A 26,799-nucleotide genomic window follows, 5' to 3' on the forward strand; every position below is an offset into this window, starting at 1 on the left:
TGTGTGTGTGTGTGTGTGTGTGTGTGTGTGTGTGTGTGTAGATGCGCACAAGAAGTAAATCGCAGCATGCTCTATACACTTGTATAGGCTGTGTATGAAACTCTGTCCATACGCAATACAGTGCGTATGGGCAGTGGGGAATAAAAATAAAAAAAATTATGCAGTGCATACACAGCCATGCGTGGTCTCTATTGGCAAGCGCATGTTTACAAAATGATTAAAGCACTGCGGGTCTCCCCTCTTACACCGTTGGCATGAGTCCTAACTTATACAAGTCTTACAATCCCTGGAACAGGGGAAGATGCATTGCTGCTAGCAGTGGGCAAAAGCAATGGGGCAGATTTATAAAACTTTCTAAGAGAAAAACTTAGTTGCCCCCTAGCTGCCAGTCGGAGCTCCGCTTTCTTTTTACCAGAGCAGAATGCAAAATGAAAGCTGCGCTGTGATTTCTTGCTACGGGCATCTAAGACTGGTTTTCCTTTAGACAAGACAGTCTCCTAAATCTCCCCTAATATTGTGATTTAGTATTGTAGTAGTTATGGGGTTCTCCTACATAGTTTGCATCGACATGACCCAGAAGCTTCGCGCTACCGTTCTCCTTAATTGGTCACATCTGGTGCCACTTATCTCCAAGGGAAACGACATGAGATGGAATAACGCCAGCCCCGCTGACCTATGCTTCCCCTAACCCGAGGGCAAACTCCAGTGGCTCTCAGTAGCTGATAACTGCATGCTATATAGTTTACACCAGTGGTGTCGTCAGCATTATATGGCCACTGCAGTAGTAGGGCTCGTGCCACTTATACATTACTGCCATGCTCCTCTATACTGATATATGATGGCTATTGAGCTGTTGCCTGTTGTGCAACTTTAGATTAATAAGCTAATCTAATACTGGTCTGGTATAGAATATGGATACGCAACTGGCGGACCGAGGTTCAGATCCGGCATGCCAGCTGACCCGACCCTGCAGTCCTGCCATCACGGTTGCATTGGAAGAGGGCAGAGTCTCATTCAGTTGATCTATGATGGCAGACAGATGGCAGTAATGCTGCTGCACTCCAGATAGCAGGACTGTACCAGATGCAGGAGTACTTCCTCAGCTCTGGACCCGCCACTCCTTAGGACGTTGGCTAGGAAGGCTCGATCTCTGTGCCTGGATCACTAAATCATCCCAGACTGTCTGTCCAGCCTATGTTAAAATTTAGTTTTGAACCCACAACCTTTTGAATCCCTGAGTCTAGAAGTCCAATTCGCTATCTGTTGTGCCACAAAGCCACTTGTCCGCTTTCCGTGTAGCTATATCCCTGATGGGCGCGTGTATGCTTGCTACTCTCGAACTGCACTTGCTAGTTTGTCTTGGTTGTAGAATGGTATGTTTCAAGAGTTACGTCCGTGGCCTAAGACTGGTGAAAACATCCTCACAGCCTTCTATTGTAATAATACAAGACTTGATATTGCAAAGCGTCGGCTAATTAAAAAGGGAAGGGTTCATCAGATGGTTATTTACCATGAGCAATTTAAATAAGAATTAACTGACTCCATATCCTCTGTCCTCGTAAAGCTGGACTGACTCATGAGTAGATGAAACTGAAGATGTCTGCTCAGCCTTTCCATCACTTCTCGGGCCGTATGCATCAGTCATGCATTGCAATCTTAAATATAGCACCGCAGATGACATCAACACGTGTCCGTTATCTAAGAATCGGATGACCGTAGTGCTAGGTCAAGTAGATGAACTGATAGGAATACGGTATGAGATGGCTAATCTATGAACTCGTGTAGACGATACATAATCCTGTCCCGAAGAACCGTGGGCTGCTCCAGCTTTGCATTTAACCCTTTCCAATCCAATTTGTATCCTAGTTCCTTGGGGGCTTACTCTTTTTCTGCCGTTATACAATGGCGCTATCTGCTGGCTAAAGCCAGTACTTCATGAGGTGACACATTGGATAGGCTTCCACAGCAGAGAGGCTGGCAATATACAGTAAGAGAACCCCGACGGCCGTCTTCCAACATCGGAGCTGTACAGCCTTAAATCATAATGTCTTCAGAGGTCAGACAGTGGATTGGAAAGGGTTAAAAGTTTGTACAAAAAAGGGTTGTATCTCCAAATGAAAAATAAAGTAGCTTTTGTTTTAATGTACAATTTCCTATTTTTTATATATATAATTTTTATTTTTTACAACTCCAAAACCTCCTTATGTTTAGAGATCCACATACTCAACTGCCACTTCATTTATTTAGACCCCCATTGTTGTGTTGGTGAGGATCCCTGTGGCTGGGCCACCGCCCAAACACTTTTTAGGGATTTTACCCATGTGGTGGCTTTTCGGTCCTAAAATTTTTATTTTACTTTTTTTTTTTTTTTTTTTCTAGTTTTATTAGGGGTAAAAACCCAAATAAATTGGTATATCATTTTCTTTTTTTGTAACTTTTTTTAACATCTATAACCCTATTACGTCATATAAGGCCTCTAGAGGTCATTCATATTGTCATGATTTTTTTTTTTTTTTTTTTTTTTCACACAGTTTTCCCCTGTAACTGGGGCTCCTAAGTATGTTCTAGCTACAATGGAACATCTCCCCTGTATTGACAATAGTAACTGTCAGAGCTTGTCATGGGTCTGCTAGGACCCTGCAGCTCTGCTGTGGCAGGTGGCCCCGATTGGTCAAATGATCACCGGGTCGAATAGTGGAAGTAAGGCTTCTACTTTGTCGCATCACTACATAGCACTCAATGAGCGCCATGTAGCCTGTAGAGGAGAAAGCTAAGGCAGTTAAAAGTTGCTTCTGCCTTCTCCTCTGGGTCTTTGGCTGTAACTAACAGCTGAGGACCCAACCTGCTCCTAATGGATTGCCGGAGGAGGAGCTTAAATTTAGCGCTGTATTCCTGCTATCAACCAGGATTAAAGCCCTGGACCAAGCGCTGTAAATTTACTGTGCTTGATCCTTAATTGGTTAAGCTTCCCAATGTATCTTTATATAGTCGTAGGGAACTGAAAGTATGATTCAAAATCGGGATACATAGTAATCTGTTACCATGAAAGATGCATAACAAAAACGAAGTCTGGATAGGAGCTTCAGATGCAAAATCGGAGGAAATTGACCTAAGAATTTTTGCAAAGTTGTTTATTTTTTTCATTGACAATGGGGTGAAAAACAAATCCTTATGAAGGTGAACATAATATTTAAAGGGGAGCTACACCTACACTACTAGTGCTAGATCACAGGTTGAACGAACGGTACGTCTGTTTCCTTGCCGATTATCATTGGTACAGTTCTGCAACTAAAATAATGAAAACTTCATATTAGGAAATTGCTTTTTATGAAATTCATTACATAAAGTGCCTGCAAAGTGGAAGCTTTATCTCCAGTCTTGAGTCTTTGCCAAGCCTACAGACTAAAATAATTGAGTTAATAGGGGTAAATCCTGAAGATTTGACTAAGCTGAGAATGAAATCTACGTTTGACCATTGAAAAATGCCGCATATCGGACCAAAGAAGAAACCCATAATTTGCAAGCATCAGCCTTACCAGACCAAATAGATGAAAGATCAGCTCTTATCTGATGTGACAGCAAGAGGTTCATGAAGAGGACATGTGCGTAGACGGGGCCAGACCTCCTGATGGAGGATGATGCAGTGAGACATATTTAATAATGACGCTGGAACCACACAGTAAACTACGGTACCATAAAAGGTGGCGTCATATATGTTAACTTGTGAGCATGGTACAATGCCGTTTTCTTATCCACAGGATAGGGGATAACCAGAGGCATAACTTGAAGCTCCTGGGCCCCAATGCAAAATCTTTAATGGGGCCCCCAAATATAATGCTTTATTCATAGTACTGGGTTCCCCATACGGAGAAAAGAAGCCTCATTGGCCCCCTAAGGCTCCTGGGCTCGGGTGCAACCGCATTCCCTATAGTTGCACCACTGGGGTTAACTTGCTGATCTGTGGGGAGCTCACAACTGAGACCCCCACTTATTTTGAGAATGGGGCCCCCGTATCCCTCTGTCTGTCACTTCTCCCCCTGCAGTGACGTTAGAATGAATGGAGCACTGGCCAAGCATGTGTCATCGGCGTTCCATTCAATTCACTGGGGCTGATGGAAATACCTGAGCCACTGGGCTATCTCTGTCCCATTGAAGGTGAATGGAGCATCAGCACATTTGCGCAACCAGTGCTCTACTCAGTTTCCTTGCTGGGGAAGGGTGCAGGGAGCCTAAGAGTTGGGGGTTGCAGTAAACCAGCAGGGATGATGATGGACTCGCGACTCCCATTCTCTGGATCAGTGAGACCCCCCCCCCCCCCCCCCCCCCATGATCAGCAAGGTATTTCCTATCCTGTGGCTAACTGGTCATCCAGGTAGCGCCCACCGTTGGTGCGGGAGTACACAGGGTCCAGAGTGAAAGTCGCTGCTCTGTCTGTCCCGTGTGTAGTGGCCTGAGCTTGTAGTCAATGGAGGCTGCACCTGCAGTTACGAGCGCCGACCACTTCATGGGTTGGAGCAGTGGCTTCCGCTCCCACCTTTGTATATGCCGGACTGCGATGCTTTAAGTAAAGCCAGAACTTTTCTCACCCCATGTAAATAAATCGGTTAGGAGATTTAGATTCGCATCACCAGATTTGGAATAGATTAATCCAACTCTCATCTAAAGATCAATAATCTCTCTGTTCAGAACAGTTAATTGGCTTTCTAGTTCTATATCTAGTAAATGAAGCTGGATCCATGATTGGTGAGAAGCTCTGCAGTCTCCTTTTTATACTTTTGTGTTTCCAACTACTGGATAGTTTCAAAAACTTTATTTACGGTCGGCGGGTAAAAATATTCTGGTGTTCATCCACGGCTGAAAATCTGTATAGACCTCCTCCTGCAATGATGTGAATGCTACTGTAACCTGTACAGGCTGCTGTATATGTACTAAATGCATAAACAGCATGAATGGATCTTCTGCTAGTTTGTTACAATGTATCAGCGTGATGAAGTGCAGGCTGATTGGCCCAGAGGGGATTGTCAGGACTGGATACTATTTGCAGCAGATTCTGCGGGGATTATATTTTTTTAATGGACATGAGGCCTAAGTTTCAGCGCCACAACCTGCTGTGGTCCCAGGGTTGGTGTGACAGATGATGTCACAGGAAGTCTCGTGACCACCGCAGCCAATGAGAGGCTGTAGTATCCTGTTCTTGGACTCCTGGCATCATGCCGCTCAGGATGTGAGGTTTCCTTTAAGTAAAATGGAAATTGCTATTTGTTTTCTGCTGGAAACCACATAAAGTACCTTCTAGTAAGCGTTAATAAATGATGGGCATGTTGTGTGCAGGTGGAGTAAAGCTGCCTGAGTCACCCAAACAGGAGCTCCGATGTACCTAATGGAATATAAGCTGCTGATGAGTAACGGCTGTTTTGTCCTTCTCCAAATCTCACCTCTTCAGTTATCACACGGTTGGTAATGGTTTGTTTGCGGCTCCTGTGAGCCTGCATCTTCTCTCCTGACGGGTTTGTTCTACTAAAGACTTGTTTCCCCCCATAAAATAACAATTCTCGATTCTTTTCTTAGAGCTGTGTTGTGCTGTTCCTCTGTTATTCCTTCCAGATATATACTGAAGTATTGCAGAACATTATATGAGCCGCTTTTCAAGATGAGTTACTTGAAAGTTACTTGTAGTTAAACCTTTTCCAGTTTAACTACAAAAATAAAGTATATTAAAGGGGTTGTCCCGCGAAACAAAGTTGGGGTATGCACTTCTGTATGGCCATATTAATGCACTTTGTAATGTACATTGTGCATTAATTATGAGCCATACAGAAGTTATTCACTTACCTGTTCCGTTGCTGGCGTCCTCGTCTCCATGGTGCCGTCTAATTTCAGCGTCTAATCGCCCGATTAGATGCGCTTGCGCAGTCCGATCTTCTCCCTTCTGAATGGGGCCGCTCGTGCCGGAGAGCTGCTCCTCGTAGCTCCGCCCCGTCACGTGTGCCGATTCCAGCCAATCAGGAGGCTGGAATCGGCAATGGACCGCACAGAAGACCTGCGGTCCACCGAGGGTGAAGATCCCGGCGGCCATCTTCGCAAGGTAAGTAAGAAGTCACCGGAGCACGGGGATTCGGGTAAGTACTATCCGTTTTTTGTTTTTTTTTTTTAAACCCCTGCATCGGGTTTGTCTCGCGCCGAACGGGGGGGCTATTGGAAAAAAAAAAAAAAACCGTTTCGGCGCGGGACAACCCCTTTAAGTCTTATTTAAAAACCTTTTCTAACTTATTTGGTATTGTTAAGTCTAGAGGTCCAATCTATTAAAATAATGCATTATCCTGCACAGTGAGCGCCATTTTTTTTAAAAAAGCGCAACACCAGGCCATACAGCCTTGACAACAGAAAAATGGTTACTTTTATCAAAGTGGGGAAGCGAAAACAAAAAGATGAAAGATGGTCGTGTCCTGAAGGGGTTAAAAAAAAAAAAAAAACCAGTGAAGAGGATAACTTCTTGCTTGCATGGTATGGCACCATTTGGTGGTCACGGTGTAGATCAATGCGTATGTCCAACGAGGGTTGTCAACCTGATTTAACAGTGTGCTGTTTTTTACGAACTGGCAACCCTGTGTCCACCTAATGATCTGTGTGCTTGCAGACACTCATGCTCAGTCTCTCTACCCACAGCCCCAGGTCTCTACATAGTTAGTGTGGTTTCATATCTGCGTTGGGGGTTCCAGTTTCCTGCTCTGTGCAGGGAGCAGGAAAGGTTGGAAATTCTTGGCCGAATGGACCCCATTGACTATAACTGGGTCCGTTTGCTTTCCGCTCAGCTACCTACCTTTCTGCTGGAATAAAATGCAGCATGCAGCACTTTTTTCTGGTATTTTGTGCTGAATCGGTGGCGAAGCCCCTGATTGAAGGTTCCACCGCAGATGTGACATCACCCTACTGCAGGCAAGCCAATAACAATAGCTTTCAGCCATGCTAATCGGGAGCGAGCAGAGCCTCTGTAGTACATGGCAGTATAGTGAGAAGAGACTTGAGAAGCTGGGGAAGTAAAAAGGGACTACGTCGTCCTATGCCAGAGGGGGAAGGAGACTGATTCTGTCCAGAGCTCCACCTCACCAGCACAAAGAGGGACACGTGGAAGCAGAGAAAAAGATTAAAAAAAAGGGGCTTTTTGTATGGAATTAAGCTGGCATAAGAATTATGGCAATTTGCTAAGAATGACGATATAGCTATACCTTCCTAATTCATTGCAATATTCATACTCCAGTAGTCTACTGTACAGTCAATACATGTGCAATGGAATCCTTATTAATACATGAATGTAGAAGCGTTAATACATCACAGCTCAGCAGAATCAGTAAGTACCCACACATGTAACGAATGTTAACGCATTCTGATGATTCAACCGCAACGTACAACAGTGCTGTAAACTGAGTTGTCGCAATGCGCCAGTCTTAACAATTGCTACATCTGTAGCTGCACAGATACAACATGGTGAATGTAGGATCAATGTAACAATGCATTATATATACGAGTGACGGGGCGTGCATATTTGGGGATAGTCGTAGCTATTGCTCCCGTTATGCTGACTGTATAGGGCGCCCTGTGGGGTAGTTCAGGCCTTACTGATCAAACCTTTTGTCTGCAACTTTCCGAGAATCGGCAGGTTCATTCACGTCTGTTCTTGCTTTGTTTTCCAGGGATTCTCAGTGCAAAGTGGCCCGATTTTTAAATATTTTGACCTCCCCTACCGGGATGTCAAGCTTTTGCTTTGACATTCTCATAGAGAAGTCATGACTAATATGGTTTAATTCCGAGATGGGGTGAAGTGGGAACACGTGTAACTCTTGAAGTCTATAAAGCTGAAGTGGTTATCTTGCCCATAGTCAAGTAATTTTACAAACCTGAACCAAAACTAATCCACTTTCTAAATAGTCCCTGTTGTATGAGACTAGAAAGAAGTTTCTCCTTGAAACCGGGCGACACTTGTCTATGGCTTGTAATGGATTTCAAGGGCCTTTTACATTGCCAATTATTGGGCACATACAGTCATCTGATCAGGTAAAAGGGATGGCAGTTGGCTGACGAGCGAACGCTCCAGCTGCCAATTGTGGCTTTTTTTTAATGATTTGGTATGCCTTCACATACAGTGTAACCACTGCAGGGTTTGCGCAGCAAAGGCACTGGAAATCCGCAGAGGTCAAAGTTCTCAAAAACCCTGGATTTGTGCAGAAATTCTCTGCTCCATGTGAAGCTTTTTTAATTTTTTTTTCTCTAAATCTACTCCTCGTGGCTTGTACTGTACTGAAATACGTTAGAAAATAAGTTTTTATGATTTTTTTTTTTTTTTGGACAGTGTGATTGCAGAACGTGACCTGGGCGCACCAGTGACCTTTTGGTTATGAAAGGGTTAAGGCCCATTTAGACACAGCGATTATCGCTCAAGAGCTATATTTTTAAGCGATAATCGTTGTCTAAATGTGCCCATCTTTCAGTTTTCTGCCGAACGATTGTTTTCAGTTCTGCTTGAAAACCATCGTTCGGCAGAACAGCTAATAAGCAGGACCGCACGCTGTGCTCTGCTGGGGGAGGCTGATTGATTTGTCTCAGCTGTCAGCCCCACCGGTAGAACAAAGCCAAATATAATCAGGGAACAGCAGGTGGTCTGTTCCCTGAAATACAGTTCCTGGCAGCTCACACGCTGCTACTTGGTACTAATGGGCATTAGTACCAAGTAGCAGTTTATGCAAAATGATCACTCAAAAGCCATCTTTTGAGCGATCATCTTTGCAGTGTAAATGCACTTTAAAGTGCAGAGTCTAATAAAGAAAACTTCTGTACTTCTTGGGCTTCTGATTGATACATTTCTGCATTTGACCCACATATCATCCCATCTTGGCTCAGACTATGATTACATTAGCATTGTGGAACTCTTTCATGACTGCTACTGCATTTAAGATCCCTCCTCAAACAGATCAATCCCGACCGATCCCAAAAGATCCCGACTGATCCTTGGCCTTATAATGGGGTTTCGTATGGTTGCATGACAGGAAACTCTGGTAGGACTGTCTAGATGGGAAATGTGGAATTTGGTTATATCTGGAGGGTGAAATCCTGCACAGAACAAAGTTTCCGCTTACTGGCGGCAAGCAGAGATCTTGAAGTAATTAGTTACCCATTTGTGTTTAAACTAATTATGACTGGCATTTAATGATTCCTGCCAGTGCACGATGCACCTGTTGTATGAAGGTGTACTCCTTTTCTTGCACAAGCTGTAGTCCTGCACTGTACATTACCTTTATTTTCACAGTTAGATATTTAAAGGGATTCTCTATTTGCGACTGTTATGACTTTTCTAACCTTTTATATGTGTGTTAGAATGATGGGTTTTATGTAATATGTGCAAAATAAACTTCCTCTGCTCGTTTTCTTATCAGGACTTTGTCCTTTCTTTACAGTTCCTCATCGTCCCATCTATTGTGGGAAGTGCTTTATTACACCGCATGTCCGATGACCGATGGGAGAGGATAACGGCATGGATTTATGGAATGGGCTTGTGTGCCCTTTTTATAGTGTCCACTGTATTTCACATAGTCACCTGGAAGAAAAGTCATCTTAGGTACGTACCACCATGTGAAGAGTCAATCATTGTGGCCCCATGGGCTAACTTCTCATGAGACCCTCGGGACACCACAGTTGGGCACATTTGCTCAAATAGGAAAAAAAAGCAAACTTTAGTTCCACTTTAGAAACTACATTCATGGAGAACTCATCAGTTCGAATTAAAGACTACACGTGTTCACCCATGGTGCAACTGTTCAGACTCTATACGCCTCCATATTGGGTTAGAGCTTTGCAGTTTCATTGGGCGCTCTTAGTGTCCTTTCATAGTTAGTCTGCAGATTACAGGCCATTCTCCAAAGTGTTCTGAGTGCAAGTGGATGTCATCCATAAGACCTTTACAGTAGGACCAATCATCGACTCTGAAAAGCTCCTTTTTCTACGGGCCGATGATTGGGTGAGTAATTGTTCGACATAATTTGTCTCCTGATCACATAATTTATGTTGACAAAAAGTTGCTCTATAAGTGCGATGATACTATTAACCATCTTTCGTCTCCATAGTAAGCAACAAGCTCAAATCAACATGCTATATTGTCTATGGGCACTTGTTAGCAGGCAGAAAATATGCCTGGATAAAGCCCCATTCACACGTAACGATTATATTATCGCTCAGACAATGTCTTTTGAGTGCTAATCGTTGTGTGTAAATGCTACCATTGTTTACTTTTTGTACAAACAATGATTTTCACGTGAGCATAAAATCCATCATTGGGCCGGAGAACTGATAACAGGGACCGCATGCTGTGATTCTCCACGGGAGTGCTGATAACATTGTATTCAGCTATAGCCTTGCGGCAGAACAAAGGAGCTGTATGCAGAGAACGGACCACCTGCTGTTCTCTACATACAGCTCCCAGAGGAGGCACATTTACATGCAAATGAAGGTAATAAACCGCTAATGGGCATTTTTCCTGATTTAGCATCTTATGCAAAACGATCGCTAAAACTGTCAATATCCCTATCTTTTGAATGAATTTTCAACAATCATCTTTGCGTGTAAATGGGCCTTAAAAGACCTACCTTTTAAGGGTATGTCTACATGGGGCAGACTTGCTGCAAATTTTTCGTTAAGACATTCCACGCAGTATTTACAGTAACAGCAAAGTGAGATTTTCTAAATCTCGTCCGCAAGCTGCAGAAAAAAATCCTCTGCAGAAATTGACATCCGATGCAGAATTAAAATCGGCGTGTCAGTTTTAGCACCAAACTTCTATTGAAATGGTGAAATCTGCTTTGGATCCACACCAAAACCCAGAACATGTGAACATACCCTTAGGGTAATCTTACACTAGCGGATGTCTGTCCTCCAGGAATGAGCAGTGATCAGCATCTTTACAAGTCAGTTGTTTCCCCTTCAGTTCCATTTACATGGTGTGTTCAGCAGTGCTGTAATGAGTCCCAATGATCGTTGTTGCGATTATTTGGGCACGTAGTGTTCAATTGTTGCCAACAGGACCTGGCTGATTACACTGGGGAATGTGCTGCCGGCAACAGAAGAATTTAGGTGCTGCATAAATGATACACTTACCTGACAGTCCAGCGTTTTCTCGTTTGTCAGCTGATCAGTGGCGCCTTCACGTGGGTCCGAAACATCCCCTAACCATGACCCTTACTCTCTACCGTGATCACACCCACAGGTTTTGTTGGTTGAGCAGTCTAAAGGACGGTACACCGCACTGCCTCTCGGTCTCATTGCCTCCAGTCTTAGGGCTTGATACAGCTGTTGTCTCATTCCTACCATATAATAGCGCTCCGTGTGGTCGTTCCTCCCTGGTGTTATACCTTCAATTATTTATAGAGACTTGAGGCATAACGGCGACTGGTGGGCAAACCAATGTGGAGGAATGACCCGCTATGACACAATAGCCCCAGCGCTCCTATTAGCATTAGTTTTGATAACTTTTTGGTTTATTCTTGTTCTGGACCATATAGGTCAGTAAGCCGCAGCACATCCTCCCTGTTAGTGATACATTCTATGCTCTTGTAAGCCGGCTCAGCACAACACACCACAATGGGGCTCGCCACACTTCTTTGTTCCCTTGTGATTTTGTGAATGAGCTCGCTGGAGCATTGTCACCGAGCAGAACAATTATTGGCAACTTTCCCTAAACGTATTGCATTATTTATGTGACAGCGGATCAGTTACAGAACTGTCCAGATAAGCTTTCCTTTGTTGTTTCCAGGACTGTAGAGCACTGTTTCCACATGTGTGACAGAATGGTCATCTACTTTTTCATTGCGGCATCCTATGCACCATGGTGGGTATTAACGCTGTAACTTCACATTACCGTTAATTGATGTTTTTGTCATTTTAATTGTCTTATTTTAATTTTAGTATTCATCTCTTGTAAGCCTGACATTTTTGATGGGCGCCTCCTCTTTTTTTCTTTTTTTTTTTTCCTCCCCTCACTTTAACTTTTTGTTGATGAAGTGTTGTGTGCTACATGGACAAATCACTTGTACAATATTTGAATAATGTAGTTGCACTATAAAATGCACAGGGAACACTAAGACCGGATTCACACCCACTTATTGAGAAATTTGCACACACAACACGTAGAGAACAGAACCCATTGATTTTGATGGGTTCGTTGGCGCGCACGTATTTTCCTACGCAAATGCTCAGCATGCTTTGTTTTGCTGCGCATTTGCACAGGGAAAGGGCACATCCTGAACTCGCTAAGCTAAATGGACCTTTTCAACGGTTGTGTGTTTTTTGTGCGCAAGACGTATGGTAAAAATGCGTGAAGACACAACTCCCATTCCGTAAAAATGTAGCGCAAATATACATACGCTCGTGTGACTCTGGCCCTACTGATGCACACTTATCCTAGTGCGAGGGTGGTGAATGGTGCAGGGATTCTCTGATTAGCGTCACTCATTCTCTCCCCCAGCCCATGGATTTACATGAAGATGTAACGAAGCAAGATGTTTTAGTTTTGCCTGGAGTGTTCATTTATGTTGTAATATTGTATTTTTGCTTTTAGATATGTTACTATATGACACTTAGAGCCCAGAAAAAGGGTTTTATATGGCAAGTACATTTGAGTATATACAATCCCAAATTCTTCAGTTATCCCTCCCTTTAATAGCCAGGAGCCAATGGTGTATCTATAATCCGGATTGGACTATTGAGTTCTACTATGCCACCAAGAACCTGGGAACAGCGAGGTTGATTTAGTAATGTGTTTGTCCTAGACTTTTTCACCAGAAATTTACCAAAATTTTGGCACATTTTCCAACAATGTTGTCATTAGACACATGTATGCCGCAAAGAATAAATAATCCACTGTGTGGGGCCTGAGGTGTATCAACGGGCATCAACATTTTTACAAAGTCACCCATAGGTGATATAAAGTTAGACAAAAGTGTCTGACTACATTTTATTATATAGCCTGAGCCACCCTGATAATGCAAACAGCCAGGCAGTCTAGAAATGGTTGACTATTAGACCGGATCTACAATTCTGCCCACTTACTGTAAAAGATACGGACCCTTCCAACATTTTATAGAAACCAAAGTAGTAGTTAAAGAGCCCAAATGTTTGCTGTTTTCAGTATATGTCCAAGTCTGTATGACTAAGTTACAAGTGTTCTGTGTGAGAGCCTTTTCACGAACATGATCTACCTGTTCCTCGGCTTCAAGTGTCACCCAGAACTTTCCCCTTTACATAAACAACCAGTATTTTGAAATGTCTTGCTCATGCGATAACGTCACAAAAATCTGCAATTGTTAAAACGTTCATCCCAGCTCTATGCTATTACGCATATTACGTGTCCACCTGTTTGATGGTTCGGGTTCTATAGAACATTGAAAGTGCCCATTTCTTCTATCGTAACCCTGAATTTAGAAATATGGCTCTCAATGGTATAAACCACTTGCAATTTCCTAGTGGATGTAGGGTATAAAACCTCTGACCCACGGGGTAACTGGTCATCAACTATGACAGCATGAAGCATGTGGTGAGGCATTTCCTCTCATTTGGACATTAGTGTGAGCTTCAGTATTGCTCGATTCTGAATTATTTTTTTTCCCTTGTGTATTAAGGTTAAATCTACGTGAACTGGGACCCATGGCTTCTCACATGAGGTGGTTTATATGGTTGATGGCTGCAGGTGGAACGATTTATGTGTTTTTGTACCATGAAAGGTAAGTTATTGCTTTTGTACAAGACTGTTTGTAGTATTCTTATATAGTAGTCCATGTTTTCGAATTATGGCAAAACATTGACTTGGGGGTTTGGTCCTTGTAGTGTTGAGGTTCAAGACTTAAGTATGATCAAGGGCAACATGCATGGACTGTCATGTGTTTCCTCCCAGCGTTCTGCTATAATTCAGTCCATTTTTGGAGTACAGAAGTTAGGAAATTAACTTCCAATTCTGGTTTTAATCAGACAAATGAAATAGCGATAAGTAAAGGCATCCCTGTGAAGGCATCAGAGTAACTTACTGTTTGAATATTGTATCTGGTAGTAAGATTTTTGGGCACTGCGGGGACCAAGAGATGGGTGAATATGAAAAAGCAGCAGTTTGCTCCGTCACGTCATCTAACTGCACCGTAAGTTGGTTTTATAGTGCTACAGGCAGATGACTGGTTCCCTTTTAAAGGCGGATGTGTACATTTGCAATCCCCTCTTTCTTTAGTGCATGTGATAAAATAATGGGAAGAACTTCACAGGCAAGGCTGAAAAAAATCTGATGTATACAGCTCTGATGTGGTCATGTATTGTGCTTTTACTAAGCACTATAGAGGCCTATCTGGTCGGAGCGGGTTATTTACTGAGCTATGCCTTCTCCCAGAAATCCACATGCAGCAATGTTTATTATGGAGTAGGAGGGTAGACCCATCCAGAGGGCTAGATCATTGGTAGTCAACCAATGGTACCCTTAAGTAGAAGTGGCACACGTGATAATTTTCCATGCATCCACCCACCCATCAATGAGATGCCAGGCCTCCATGAGAATTTCTGGAGCACTAGTCAAACTACTAATGACCACTTGTCAGTGGTGAGTGCTTCTCATGCTCCGCCCCTGGTGACATCACAAAGGTCCTACAACATATATAAAACACAAAGCCTGACCGACAGAAGAACAATACAGTTAGGGCTCTTTAAAAGGGGAGGACAAAAATAGCAAAATGAGAATACAATTAGGCCATTATTATCTCAGAAACAACTCAACGGTCCTGACGGAAGACAGCGACCTACCGTCGCCTCAGAGAAACGGTGGTGACATCACTGCTGTGGGAGGAGCCATTGTGCAGTTTTGTAGAAAGCACTGAATACTGGATAAGCCGACAGATGCGTGTGTAATGTGTGCGAATCAAGATGAATGTAGTAGAGCTATGTGTGTAATGTGTGGGGATTATAATGGATGCACCTTGTAGCAGAGCTGTGTGTGCGTGAGTAAATCAGGATTTAGCAGAGCTATATGTCATATGATGTGTGGTGTCAGGATAGATGTAGTAGAGCTGTGTGTGGTGTGTGTGAGAATCAGGATATAGCAGAGCTGTGTTTGTCATGTGCTATGATGCGTGGAGTCCAGATGGATATAGTAGAGCTGTGTGTGTGATGTGTGGGGATCATAATGGATGTGCTATGTAGTAAAACTGTGTGTGTGTGTGTGATATGTGGGGTCGGAATGGATGTAGTAGAGCTGTGTGTGTCGTGCTGAATCAAGATGGATGTAGTAGAGGTGTGTGTGTGTGTGTGTGTGTGTGTGTGTGTGTGTGAATCAGGATTTAGCAGAACTGTGTGTGTGATGTGTGGGAATCATAATGCATGTACAATGTGGCAGAGCTGTCTATGTAATGTGCTTGTGTTTAAGGTGTGGGAATCAAGGTGGATGTAGTAGAGCTGTGTGTGGGGATCATACTAGATGTACCATGTAGCAGAGAAACACTGGTACTATAATTTCCTAATAATTACTGGTACCACTAAATGACCACCAGTGTGCACTGACTATTCTTGTCTTACCACTGACCACCAGCTGTCCAATTTCTGCCATCAAGGGCATTACCTCAAAGTATTTTTTTTTTCTGTTACTGCTGTGAGAGTCTTGTGGCATCACTGTTATGGGGATCCTGTGGCAGGTTTTCTGCTTGGGGTCTTGTAGCAGGCATTTTATGTTATCCATTACCTAAGCTACATATAGACAGAATTACTGTAAAATCCAGTTTGAATTTTTGGATTGTCAATTTACTGGTGCAGTCTAGTCCCTCCTCATTGGCACATTAGGAATCAAGACGTTTCCAAATTTACAAATTTGGTCACTTTGACAAAAAGCATTGCAAGAAGGGTGAGCGTGTGCATGCTGCATGGGAATGCCCACTGATGTCAGAGCTGGATGCTACCTACACAAGCGGACCCTTCAGTGAAAGCTGGTCCTAAAAATATAAACTAATGCAAAAACTGTACATCAACAAGTCTGCACGCAGGTTGCATATAACCTTTTGACTATACGATCCCTAACTGGATTTGATCCTGACCTCCACTTTTTATTCCAGAGGTATGTTGCTGTGGTTTTTGTGTGTGAATGCTATTTCCAAGATGACACATTTTTCTAATGTTTTTTTAATCCATCATGGCACTTTTTAATTTTAATTTTTTTTTTACATTGAGCCATTAAGAATGTATTTCATTCTTCTAGGTATAAGATTGTTGAATTGCTCTTCTACCTAGCAATGGGATTTTCTCCAGCTTTAGTAGTGACATCAATGGTAAGAATTTCTATGTTCATGTGAAATCTTGTTTAAAAAAATATTCTCATTTTTGGGAAAGAAAACAAGTGAAATATGAGAAATTTTGTAGTGAATGAATAACCTTTCCAAACTCTGTTAACCGTTCAGTTTATGATTTGTGATGCAGGGGAGAGTTACTTTTCTATAAGGAGAAAAAGTTTAGTTTTTTTTTTTTTTTTGTGGCTCGTTTTATATGGTGTCTACAAAGACCACAAGTCTAGCGATGTGAAGGGGCCTGTGTTGTCAAATTATGAATTTGATGAATTTTCAACCAAAAAACATGAACATAAATTTTCAATCATTGACTTGTATTTGTATTTTTTATTAATATATAAATACATGGTCATTTTTTTACATGTTTTAGTCCTTTTTATAAAAAATTAAAAGCGGTTTCGCACACGGGAGAAAAAAACAAAGCACTTTTTACGAGTTACATATTTGTCATTGCGGTGCACGGAAGTTATAACACTTTATTCATTGAATGAATGCATTCGTTCTCATTTTTACATGATTAGCGCATGGTACTAAATTGACCAATACTGATACTACCTAACACTCAGGTGGGGGTTCTGCATGACCCAAATACAGTACACAGCAGTGTATTTTTGTAGTTTGTCTAACATTAAAATACATTTTTTTTAGAGAATAATACAAAATTGACATTAAAGTCCTGATAGGTCATCAATAGGATTTCCCTGGAAAACCCCTTTTAAATGATTCGACAATGAAGATAAATGGGCATGGGTGACTCTACCCTATATACTGCTGTTGGGGAGGGTTTTGTATTTTATTATATTTTTATATATAACTGAGCACATCATATATTTCCTTTAAAAAAACAAATCCTTAGGGCTTATTCAGACGATCTTGGGTTGGGTTTTCACGCCCGACCGATATACGTTGTCCCTCTCTGCAAGGGGAGGAAGCGGGACAGGAGCTAGTGCATTGAGCTCCCAGCCCCTCTCTGCCCCTCACAATAGCTCCACCCCGTTCCTCTCATTGCAAACTAAGTTCCACCCCTCCCACTGTAAACAGTGGCAAGGGGCAGAACGGGAGCTAAACACACTAGCTCCCGGCCCCGTTACGCCTCCTCTCCTTGCAGAGAGGGGCAGCGTATATCAGTCGGGCGTGAAAACCAAACCAATAGAAGATGGTCTGAATAAGCCCTTAAAGTGTTTTTCTTCTGTCCGTGGACCCGGAGTATAGCTTTAGCAAAGGTTATCAATATGAGATTGGTGGGAGCAGACTCCAAAGGCCCTTGCAGATCACCTGTTTGAAGGAGCTGCAGTGTTCAGGCGAACGCTACGACCTCTTCAATGATTAGCAGGCATAGTGCGAGGGAGCTGATCGGCCGGTGTGCCAAGAGACTGGTCATTTTTTTTTTTGGGGGGGGGGGGGGGTTTGTATTCTTTAAATCCCTTTTTTTTTTTTTATTTATTTTTTTTTATGTGGAAAACATAGAAATCATATATAAGGAACTTTTTGCAGTAGCACAAATATTAGATAGATTAGTATATGGAGGGAACGCTCATGTGATTTTAAGAAGCAACTAATTGGTTCAGAGAAGGGAAGAGGTTTTGAAAACTTTTTGCCTTAAAATATCCCATTTTAGGATAAAGAAAATTCTGATTTTTACCACTACTGGGAAAGCCAAGCCATAATCTACTATAAGATGTGTCCTCAAGGTTGCTCATTATTTGTAGGTAGTTCCTAGTTTAGGCCTCCTCTAACATATGAACTGTGGAAGTCTAAGGGGAAATGTTGTCTTTCCGATTGCTATTGTCTAATGATGACGGATAACCCCTCCTCTTTCTTTGCAGAACAATACAGATGGCTTACAAGAACTTGCCTGGGGTGGGCTGATCTACTGCTTGGGCGTGGTGTTCTTCAAGAGCGATGGAATCATCCCTTTTGCACATGCCATCTGGCATCTTTTTGTGGCCCTTGCAGCCGCCGTGCATTATTATGCCATTTGGAAATACCTTTACAAAAGTCCGTCTGCAGATCTGATCCGACACGTATGACAGATTTGAGGCAGATTTAGCAAATCACTATCAGTATTACTTGACTTGGCAAAGAATGTATGAGAAGGCGAAGGAGGTATTTGTATTCTACAAGAAAATGCACTGAAGTATCTGGTTCTCTACAACTTACTGTGAACAAGATGGGAATCTTAATAGCAGTTGATCATGAGGCCCATTCCTCAGCCAACATTTTGCCCCTGGCTGCCGGGTCGAAGGCTTTCCTGCCACAAAAGTGCTCCGCAGCCAGCTCTTAGTCAGTCAAGCCGGGTCTTGCAACTGGCTTATCTAATGTTTACAACATGGGAAATTCTTTTTTTCTAGCGACGGTTTGATGATACTTTTTAAACAGATGTATTTCTTTACGAGTCGAATTCAAACATTTCAAGATTTAAAATGCCAATAGGTTGAAATAAAGGAGGGTATTTTTTTTGTTCCTCCGTTTCTACAAGCATTTACAAAAATAAACTTGAATCTTACAGTATACATTCCAAAAGCTAAGCTGCATATGCTTGTAAAAGAGGGAAACGGTTATGTGATACCCAAAGCGGTAGTGAAACAGGAAGCGGTCTTTGATTTCATTCATTCATCCATTGTGCTCAGTTTGCGCCTCCTGCGACATCCACACAAGCTAGATGGGTTAAGCGATGTATGCTCCGTGTTAGAAGCTGCCACATAACTTTATTTTTTGTATTGAAGAAAAGGGCTTTTTGACTGCAGTGGTTCTTAAAGCAATAGCAACGTGCCAGAACATAAAGGAAACTTTAAAAAAATCTTTTCTCTTAGTAGATTTTATTTTTTTTTTTTTTTAACATGGGCAAATTGGACGAGCAAGCATTCATACAAACGCTCGTTCCCAATTATTGTCATTTGTAAATAAGACAGTTTGCCAACTGATCTCCCAAATCTTTAATGTGACCACTGAAAAAATCAGTTGCGGCCAGTGTAAATGGGACCTACCACCGGTAAGCATGGGAAATTTCCGGACAAAAAAAACTGTTCATGACCTATCCTCAGGCTTGGGTCATCAATAGTTAATTGCTGGGGGACTTACCGCAGTTGTCAGTGCGGCGGGGACGGGCGTAGATATTGGGGTAAGGAGTGGGAGTTCCAGAGCTGTTTTCAATGCTATTGAAATCAATGGGAGCTGCTGCCTGCTATTACACTTCCAGGTACGACCCCGGTGTTGGAGATGCAAGTGCAATAGCCAGCTCCCGTTGATTTCAATGGGAGTTAAGACGGCTATGGAATTTCCGCTCCCAACAGCTTTGGTGGTTCCCTTACGATTTAACTATTGATGACTTCTTCTGTGATAGGTCATCCACAGATTTTGGCTGGAAAACCCCTTTAAATAATAGTTCATTGCCTATACAGTTTGCAACGGCTTGATTGAAGGCCATTTCAATGAGCGTCAGTTGACTTATGTCATTGATTGGCGCTTGTAATGGGCCTGAAATTGGCTGGTTGTATAGCCTCACATTCATGGCTGCAGTTGGGTCACATAACCCAACATGCAATATGTGTTTTTTGTTTTTTTGTTTTTTTTTTTTTAGCCAAGGGCAAAGATTCCTGGATCCAAGTACACTGGTCAATCAGAGTGGCTTATTGGCACTGTCCACTAGCCTTTCCTGAGCCACACCAGTGGAGTGTTTTATAACCCTAATCTAAATATCTAGTTAAAGCTGTTTTTGTAAAAAAATAAATAAATAAAATACCCACCATACGATATGCAAAGCAAAATTTAGGCAAAGTTTGATTGAAGTACCGATGAGTCAACTACTGTAAATTGCTTTTCAAGAGTTGGGTTATCCACTTCTTGTATAAATGCCTGGAGTACTATTCTAATAACCACTGCACAGTATTAAGAAAGATGAGGCAAGTGATGATGGATGACGTATGAAGCCTAGTATTTAATATGTACTGTATGTGATGCTGAAGTTGTGTTCATGAGTATTGTAATGACCAATTTGTTGCTGTAATGTCTCTAGCCTCAAACCCTTAACCTGGGGGTTCTTAAACTATTGGACATCTTCCAAGACCTAGATTTCCTTATAATCATCATTTTTGTAAACTGTCTTTGTTCTGTACAAATAAATTAACCAATCATGGTCTAAAGTGAACCCATCATCACCTATGGGCACCATACGTTACGGGTCTTGTAGGATAGGGCCCGAGAAGTCCATGTAAGTGCTTTGCATACCCACTTTGTTCCCATGCTGTCACCCATGAAAGTCTGCGCTCTGTCTGTGAACGTGACTTCTTTTCCCGTTAGTGTTCGCACACATGCCATTCTGTATGGGAATGCACTCATACTGACTAAAGAAAACCGTCATGCTCACAGAGTGCCGACATCCAGAGGTGACAGCGTGGGAATGGGTAGTCGGGTAAGTATGCAAAGCACACCCCTGACAGCTCAAGAGCTGTCCTAGGAGCACCATAACTTTTGGTTTATAGGTTCCCTTTAACAAATTTGTGCAAATTGCCTATTTATAAACAAATAATGAACTTAAAAGAGACTAACTGTCCGTACAGGTAGATCATGAATATTAAGACACATATACTGTGTTATGTCTAGTACAGGACCTGGAGGGGGGGTGCGGCACACGACACAGGAATTCAAAGGGCATCCCAAAAAGATTTCCTTTTCTATCCTGTACTATTTGTAGCATGGTATATTGGTTCACCCAGCATGTATATATCCTAAACTCTAATCTCTCATTTCAAGATGGGACTTTCCATCATCTTTATGGATCATAATGCGCTTTTTTTTTTTTTCTCAATTGTCTTATATTAAGATGAGTATCTCATTAATCTTTTTGTCTTTGTTCCACACTGTTGTACTAAAGACATGTTGCCTTTTCTGAAATAGATTTCTTTTTTCCTTTTTTTAGTCTTCCTTAGTTTGGGTTCTTGCCTTTGTACATTTTATGAAATCTAGAATGTGTAGTCTGAGACTTTTACAACCCCTTCAAGCCTCGTAGTATCGATTTGTGAGAAGAATTTAAGTTGGCCATGCACACTAGATGAATGTCGGTCAAGCAAGCCGATTTCAGTGAGGCCAACTATCTAGTTTGTATGGGGGGTACTCTTCCCAACTCTTCCCAGAAAACTGATATTGGGGAAAAGAAAAATCTGAAAAGGATAAGGTGTTGGCCAGTGACTCATTCCCCTCTAACTATTGGAAATTCATGCACACTCTGCTTGGCCAAGTGGTGCATGTGTATAGGGGGTTGGGAGGAAAGGCTGTCAACATTTGGCCTATAACTAATCTAAAGTGTATGGCTAGCCTTTAAAGGGGTTTTCCCAAGATACATTTTTTATCCATCTGCAGAGTAGGTGAAAATTGTCTGCCTGGTGAGGTGTGACCACTAGAACCTCACTGATGAGCACTGGGGGTCCAATGTAACCCCCCTCCCCTTCCTACCCTGAGACAAAGTGGGAGTTGAACATGCACGCTGCCACTCCATTCATTTCAGGGAGACTATTGGAGATGGCTTAGTAGTTGAACTCTTTCACCAGCAGTCCTAGTGCAATGAATAGAGGCATTGTGCATGTATGGCCATCTTTCTATTCATTTGTGTGGGTATGGGACCCCCATTATCATGATTGGTATGGGTTCTAGTTGTCAGATTCCCATCAATCAGGCAATTATCCCCTATCCTATGGATAACTTTCAGTCTTTGGAAGATCCCCTTTTTAAATGCATTGTTTTTACAGGTCTTGTAATGTCAGCAATGTGTGTACTGTCCTATATGGATTAGATATGCAACACTGGGGGGAGTTGTCTAATCAAGCTGCTTATGACTAAAGGTACCTTTTACATGAACCAGTAGTCGCCCAAATAACTGTTCAAACGAGTGATTTATGGACAACTGTTGGCCTATGTACACATTGCCCTCTACCCCCCTTCCGGACATGGCACTGAGCGAGAAGTGGCTCAGTAGTTGTTCCGCTTCAGTGAACTGAAACGGAATACACTGAGCAAAAAGTTACCAAATGGGAGTCGCTCCATCTCTGAACCACTACCAATTTGCAGTGAATGGAAGTAGCCAGCCGGACGAGATCCCCAGCTCACTTCACCTCCATTCTCTGAATGGCTATCATTCCTGTGTGAAGGCACTGGAGTGATAGTCTCTGGAACGGCACTTGGACACTTATGCACCTGACAAACGTACAGTTTAAAGGGCTCCTTCACATGAGTGCATGCGTATTTGAGTGCAACTCAGCACAACTTTTTTGCACTCTACCGGCGTATTTTACTGTACTTCCCCACCCATCCACAGTGCATGTTCATTTGCACACGGTAAACAAAGTGCACCGCTTGAAATGGTTCATTTAGTCCCAGATGCTCTTTTTCCAGCAGAATTACACAGCGTGTATGATGCATGTATTTGTACAGCCCAAATTGACTTCTATGGGGACCTGTGTTGCGCACATGCGCTGAAAAGTGGAGCATGCAATTGTTTTTGCATGACCGTAATGCATGTGCAAAATATGGAAATGTGAATAAACCCATTAAAATCAATGGTTTCTTGTTTTTGCGTATTGCGTGTGGTAATTTGTATGCACGCACATACGCTCGTGTGAAGGAGCCCTAAGGGATTTTATAGTTGGTTTCCATAACTTCTCTTGAATTCATTGTGCTACCACATTCCCCTCTGAAAACACGCACTTGGGTCTCGCCTCCTTGAGCTCCACTGATGTGATATAGTCTTACGTCAGAAGATTTTAATACTACTTTCAAGAATAGTGCAGAAGGTGCGGAGTAGCCGTAAAATCATCTGTTTCAGTGCATGGTAAAATAAAAATAAACCGGTGTTAACCGCAATCCCACATACATCCATACAGAGTGGGCGGTGTGACAGCTGGGCTCCTGTAAAAGTACCTGATGCCTTACAGCATGCAGCATAACTTTAACAGCAAGGAGGACCGGCTAATGCTTTACCATTCTATGTGACATCATCGGTGTAGTTTGTGTCTAGTGGCAGCATCACTTGAAGATTTGGTACAGCCATTCCTGACTTAATATACTAGGCGCCACATGTAGAACCTGAATGGAAATAAGGAGCCGGGTAAGTATAAAAAGTACATCCCTGGACTCTTCAGGAACTGCCTTACGAGCACCATAACTCAAAGGTGGGGACAGGTTCCATTTAAAGACAAAAAAATAGCTATGTTCTAATTCGTAGGTTTAAAGGGATCCAGTCATTGGGTTTATACTGCCCGAACCATGGGCCGCATGACTCAGGACAGGTATGCCCCTTGCCCCCGTGTATGTGATGTTCTGAAACACACTTTGGCTTGGAACTCTGTTCAGAGTCAAATTTCAAAGAGGTGGGCCGCGCCAGCTTTTCTTTACCCACATCATGGAGAGTGACAGCACTCTCCCCTTCTGTGTATAGGAAGAGAGCTGTCAGTCTACATGCGGCGGGTGGGGAGACCAGCACGGTCCGCCTCTTTGACTCAGAGCTGTGTTCCGAGTTAAACTTCAACGTGTATTTATTCTGAAACTCTGCGGCATTTCAAAATAACACCTCTTCTTGGGCAATGGGCATACATGTCCCGGGTTCATGCTATAAGTCCAGGCAGCATGAACACAGATGAGTTCCCCCTTCTTAAAGATTTTTAGACCTCATGGGCTTTAGCCCCATTGATGTTGAAAGATGTGGGTGTCTGAACAGTGTGGAGTGAACTATTTTTTCCTTACATCTCTAGTAAACCTTCATTAGTCACCTCTACATGGCCATTGATCTGTATCTGCCCACATCAGGGGCTTCTCATGCAGTCGGCAGGTTAAATGAGTGCATCACAACTGTTTGTATATTCCATTTGGTGTTGGCTTATGTAGCCATTGGCCAAAGAAGTATCTATCCTGACAACTATATCCTGAAGCACTTGTAGATCCATATAATTGTCTGCCTTTTTTTTTTTTTTTTTTTTTTTTCCATATAGCTTTCGGACACCTCCTATAGCTGTTTTTTAGGTGTTTTCTAGAAGACCTATAGTTTTTGGGGGGACTACAAGAACTTTGGGCATCAAATTTTTATGATAAAATAATAATCAGCGTCTCCGCCTGAAAAGAACCCTCAAAAGTTCCTTTTGGAATGGCAGTATTTAGTCTACATATTCATTGGTTGATCCAAGAAAATGGCCAACATTTCCGTGCAAGTTATATTTAAGTCTGGCTTAACATTTTGATAAAAACTGAAAAAAAGCATTTCAAGTGTTATCTATTGTGTTGTGATCTGCTGAAAAGTAGTATTAAGATAACCTACAGTAATTGGTTTGTCACGTTTTTCACATTTCTTGGCATGTATGCTTCATCTGGTTCCGCACAACGAGTATTCTCTCTAGCGTATGACCACTCTTACCAGTTGGTATATTGGGCAAGGTGGGGTCTATTGGACGGTTAGATTGATCGGTCAAGAATATTTTGAAGTCTTTAGATAGAAGGTAACGACTACACAAACTGCGATCCTCTTGTACCCGCCTGTGGCTCTCTAGTTGTTGCCGTACAACAACTCTCTGCTTGCCCTGACGACTAATATCAGCCTGTAATAACGGGATGGCATTCTATGTGAATTTCTCTGCCTCTTTCTGTTCCAGAATGCAGTAAATGTGCTGACCAATCTTATATTTTCAGCAGCATATTCTGCCTTCTTTATTAACGGTTTCTTGTATATGATTTTCTCAATTTATCAGAATAGTTTTCCCTTAGATTCAATTTTTTTTTTTTTTATTTGAAATGCATTATTCAAGTTAGGCGTCAAAATAATAGCCGATAAACTACTTCTTACAACTTGCCTTGTGACTATATTTCTTCTAAATGCCGATCTTTGCAATTTCAAAAATGTATTTAAAGTTTTTTGAATCAAACTGATGATTAATATATGCTACTAATTGCACTCGGTAATTTTGCGAAGGGTTCTCTTACACGGACCAATTACTTGTTGGAATGAGCAATGGGTCATTTGCTTTCGAACAACGTTCATTTGCACAACCTGATTGTTAACTCTTTGCAATCCAATTTTGGATTCTGCGTTTCCTAGGGGGCTTTCTCTTTCTGCCATTATACAATGGCCCCATCTGCTGGCTAGAGCCAGTACTGCAGCTTAGTACATGCTGGAGAGGCCCCCCGACAACAGAGCAGCCAGTAATATACAGTAAGAATACCCTGCCGGATGTCTTCTGACATCAGAGCTGTACAGCCTTCAATTCAGAATGTCTTCAGACGTCAGACAGTGGATTGGAAAGGGTTAAACTTTTTCAGCATGGCTCGTTCATTCCATCGTTGGCCTGTTGGGAGTCTGTAGATGCCTGAGTGGTTTACAAACGCTCAATGATCGCCTTTTACGCTCAATGACTTGCAAACGATGGACGATTATTTTTAGGCCTGCATATAATCGACTAACGATAAGCAAAAAAAACCTAGTAATTTATCGGACCAGCCCTGGCCGTGTTTACACTCTACAATTCTCGTTCATTTTTGCACAATTCAACTATTAATATAATTGTTCCATGTAAAAGGGCCCTTATCTTGTGTAGGTTAAGGCCCGGACCTGTAGGAATAATGCTGGTAAATACAACTTGTAGCACTATGGAAATGAACAGACTATATGGTAGGGGGCGAGTAAGAATTCGCCATTGGCGTTGTGGCGCCGCACCAGTTGGCGAGGCTTGTAAATGTCTGTCTGCAGCAATGTTTTGCACTATGTATGGTTTTCTTTCATGTGTTAACCATCACCAATGCTTCTGCTTTTGTGTATCGGTTTCATCTACAAACCCTCATGTGGTGGACACACGGTATTAACCACTAGCGCACCCAGCTGCTGTTTGTGACTATTGTAGAAAATATTGTCCGTTTTTCCTCAACACAGTACTAGAAATGTTTGAAATTGAACTTTTACATTTTTCTGTACATTTTTTATCTGTCATCTTCATACATTTGAGTGTAAAAAATAAAAATCCTTGCTAAAATAAATTGACTTATTGATTTTAAAAATATTTGCAATTGGCTTTGTGTGTAACCTGCTCAGAGCTGACCACTGCAGAATTCATTCGGCTGGGTTCACATCTGCGCTGGAAGAGGAGATTCGCTCAGAGATCCAGCACAAAGAACTGGAAGAAATGGTGCGATGGCCGGGCAGCTAAGCAGAAACCGAACAGACCCCATTATAGCCAATGGGGACCACTCTGTGCTGTTAGAGTCCGTCAGATGCACCCGGATCCCGGTTGGTCGGGTGATTTTTTTTTTTTTTACCTTTTTCTAATTCCCGGAAAGAGCAGAAGAGGTGAACCCCTACAGCAGATGTGAAAGCGGTTTTATTGGCTCTAGATTTTGCTATGGTGACTTGCATTACAGGAAGTCTAGGCTTATAAATTTAAAAAATTTAAAAATGGCTATATACTTACTGATCTAGTACAAG

At 42.2% G+C, this 26,799-nt stretch overlaps 1 protein-coding gene across 2 annotated transcripts in view; it reads left to right on the forward strand.

Annotated features, from left to right (window-relative positions):
- MMD (monocyte to macrophage differentiation associated) overlaps nucleotides 1-24,288 on the forward strand; it is a 58,126-nt gene extending 33,838 nt beyond the window's left edge. For both annotated transcript variants that reach the window (XM_066587852.1, XM_066587853.1), the window contains exons 3-7: nucleotides 9,450-9,610; nucleotides 11,798-11,872; nucleotides 13,662-13,763; nucleotides 16,262-16,331; nucleotides 18,173-24,288. In XM_066587852.1, coding sequence (XP_066443949.1) covers nucleotides 9,450-9,610; nucleotides 11,798-11,872; nucleotides 13,662-13,763; nucleotides 16,262-16,331; nucleotides 18,173-18,376 — 612 coding nt within the window. In that variant the 3' untranslated portion in view covers nucleotides 18,377-24,288. The remainder of the gene's footprint in view (nucleotides 1-9,449; nucleotides 9,611-11,797; nucleotides 11,873-13,661; nucleotides 13,764-16,261; nucleotides 16,332-18,172) is intronic.
- The last annotated feature ends 2,511 nt before the right edge of the window (nucleotides 24,289-26,799 follow it).

This window comes from Eleutherodactylus coqui, chromosome 13 (assembly GCF_035609145.1).
Source record: "Eleutherodactylus coqui strain aEleCoq1 chromosome 13, aEleCoq1.hap1, whole genome shotgun sequence".
Lineage (NCBI taxonomy): Eukaryota > Metazoa > Chordata > Amphibia > Anura > Eleutherodactylidae > Eleutherodactylus > Eleutherodactylus coqui.